The 1350-nt window shown below is 41.6% G+C and overlaps 1 protein-coding gene across 1 annotated transcript in view; it reads right to left on the bottom strand.

Annotated features, from left to right (window-relative positions):
* Positions 1 to 497: 497 nt before the first annotated feature.
* The window catches only part of LOC103582101 (olfactory receptor 2W3-like), a gene marked incomplete at its 3' end in the record, with an annotated part of 3748 nt that continues 2895 nt past the window's right edge, over positions 498 to 1350 (bottom strand). The window contains 2 exon segments of the mRNA XM_008563784.1: positions 498 to 659; positions 1006 to 1244. Of these exon segments, the coding sequence (XP_008562006.1) occupies positions 498 to 659; positions 1006 to 1244 (401 nt within the window).

Raw genomic sequence — 1350 nt, 5'->3', positions numbered from 1 at the left:
TTACATAAGGACAGCCTTATGTAAAGAAAAAGAGCGAGTAGTGCTCTTTAGCCTCAAAGGGCCTTTGACTCTACTTGTCACGTGCTTAAGGATTTTTCCTATTAAAAAATTCATGTTGCAATAGAAACAGCAGGAATTGGGAGTGAGACAGAGCTTGGTGTAAATCTCTGGTTCAGTTCTACTTTAACAAATGATTTGATGTTCAAGCTTCAAGTATTAAGTAGGTAAAATGAGGATAATGATAATCACACTGACTTCAGACAAATGCCAAGAGGATTAAATGAATTAAGAGTGCCTGGTACATAGCAGGAATTTAACACACATCAGGTCCTTCTTACTAATGAAAAATAAACATACTTGAAAAATAATGATGCTTTAAAATTTAAATGACCCATGTATCATTATTACAGGTTAACTTCTCGGTTTATCCAGAATCTTACACCAGACTTTAGGGAAAATGCCAAAGTTGGGGATGAAGGGTAGAAAAAAAAACCTACCTGTATGATTTGATGAAAAGTTTTGGGTGGGAAATTGGGAAACAGAAAATACCAAACCGTGAAGAATTCCAATGTTTGACAGCTGTCAGGTAAGAGATGCACTTGGTCTATGTCAGCAGCAGGGATAGCCATATTGGTATTCTGATGAAAGCATCCAGAATGCTGTTGACAAATTAAAAACAAACAACAATGAAAACAAAAATCTGAGAAAAGTTGCTGCCTCCTCGGCACTCTGGTATAAGTTGGTGGGAACTCAATAACTATCTCACTTTGTTCTTTGGACCTGCTTTATAGGTCATCTAGAGAGGTTTTTGAATGATATGTGTTGTGCAGCTCGCTTATACAGCATGACGTAGGAACTGAATCAGTCTTTCAGAAGTCCAGAAAAAAGGCCAACAAGTTGGGAGTCACAGGCTAAAATCAGATCTGATCCAGTGGTTCCAGATGCCATCCATGGTCCTGAATAGAGTTGACAATCAGGCTGGAGATGCTCTTACTCCCTTCCTACCTCTCTGTTACCCAGCAGCAGCCTTCTCAACGCACCCTTCACCTCTTTGTTTCTGAGGGTATAGATGAGAGGATTGAGGAGTGGGGTGACGATGTTGTAGAAGAGGGTGAGGAACTTGCCCTGGTCCTGGGAGGAGTTGTTGCCTGGTGGCATGTACATGTAGATGATGTTTCCATAGAAAAGTGAGACCACGGTGAGATGGGAGCCACAGGTGTTGAAGGCCTTTTGCCTCCCTGACGCTGACCGGATTTGTAACACAGTCCTCACAATGTAGCTGTAGGAGACCAGGATAAACACCAAGGGTGAAAGGACAATGCCAACACCCAGGACAAAGACGGTGCTTTC

The sequence above is a fragment of the Galeopterus variegatus genome, unplaced genomic scaffold (genome assembly GCF_000696425.1).
Source record: "Galeopterus variegatus unplaced genomic scaffold, G_variegatus-3.0.2 Scaffold14897, whole genome shotgun sequence".
NCBI classification, from domain to species: domain Eukaryota; kingdom Metazoa; phylum Chordata; class Mammalia; order Dermoptera; family Cynocephalidae; genus Galeopterus; species Galeopterus variegatus.
Note: the sequence above shows the minus strand (reverse complement) of the source record. Positions and strands in the feature narration are given on the sequence as shown.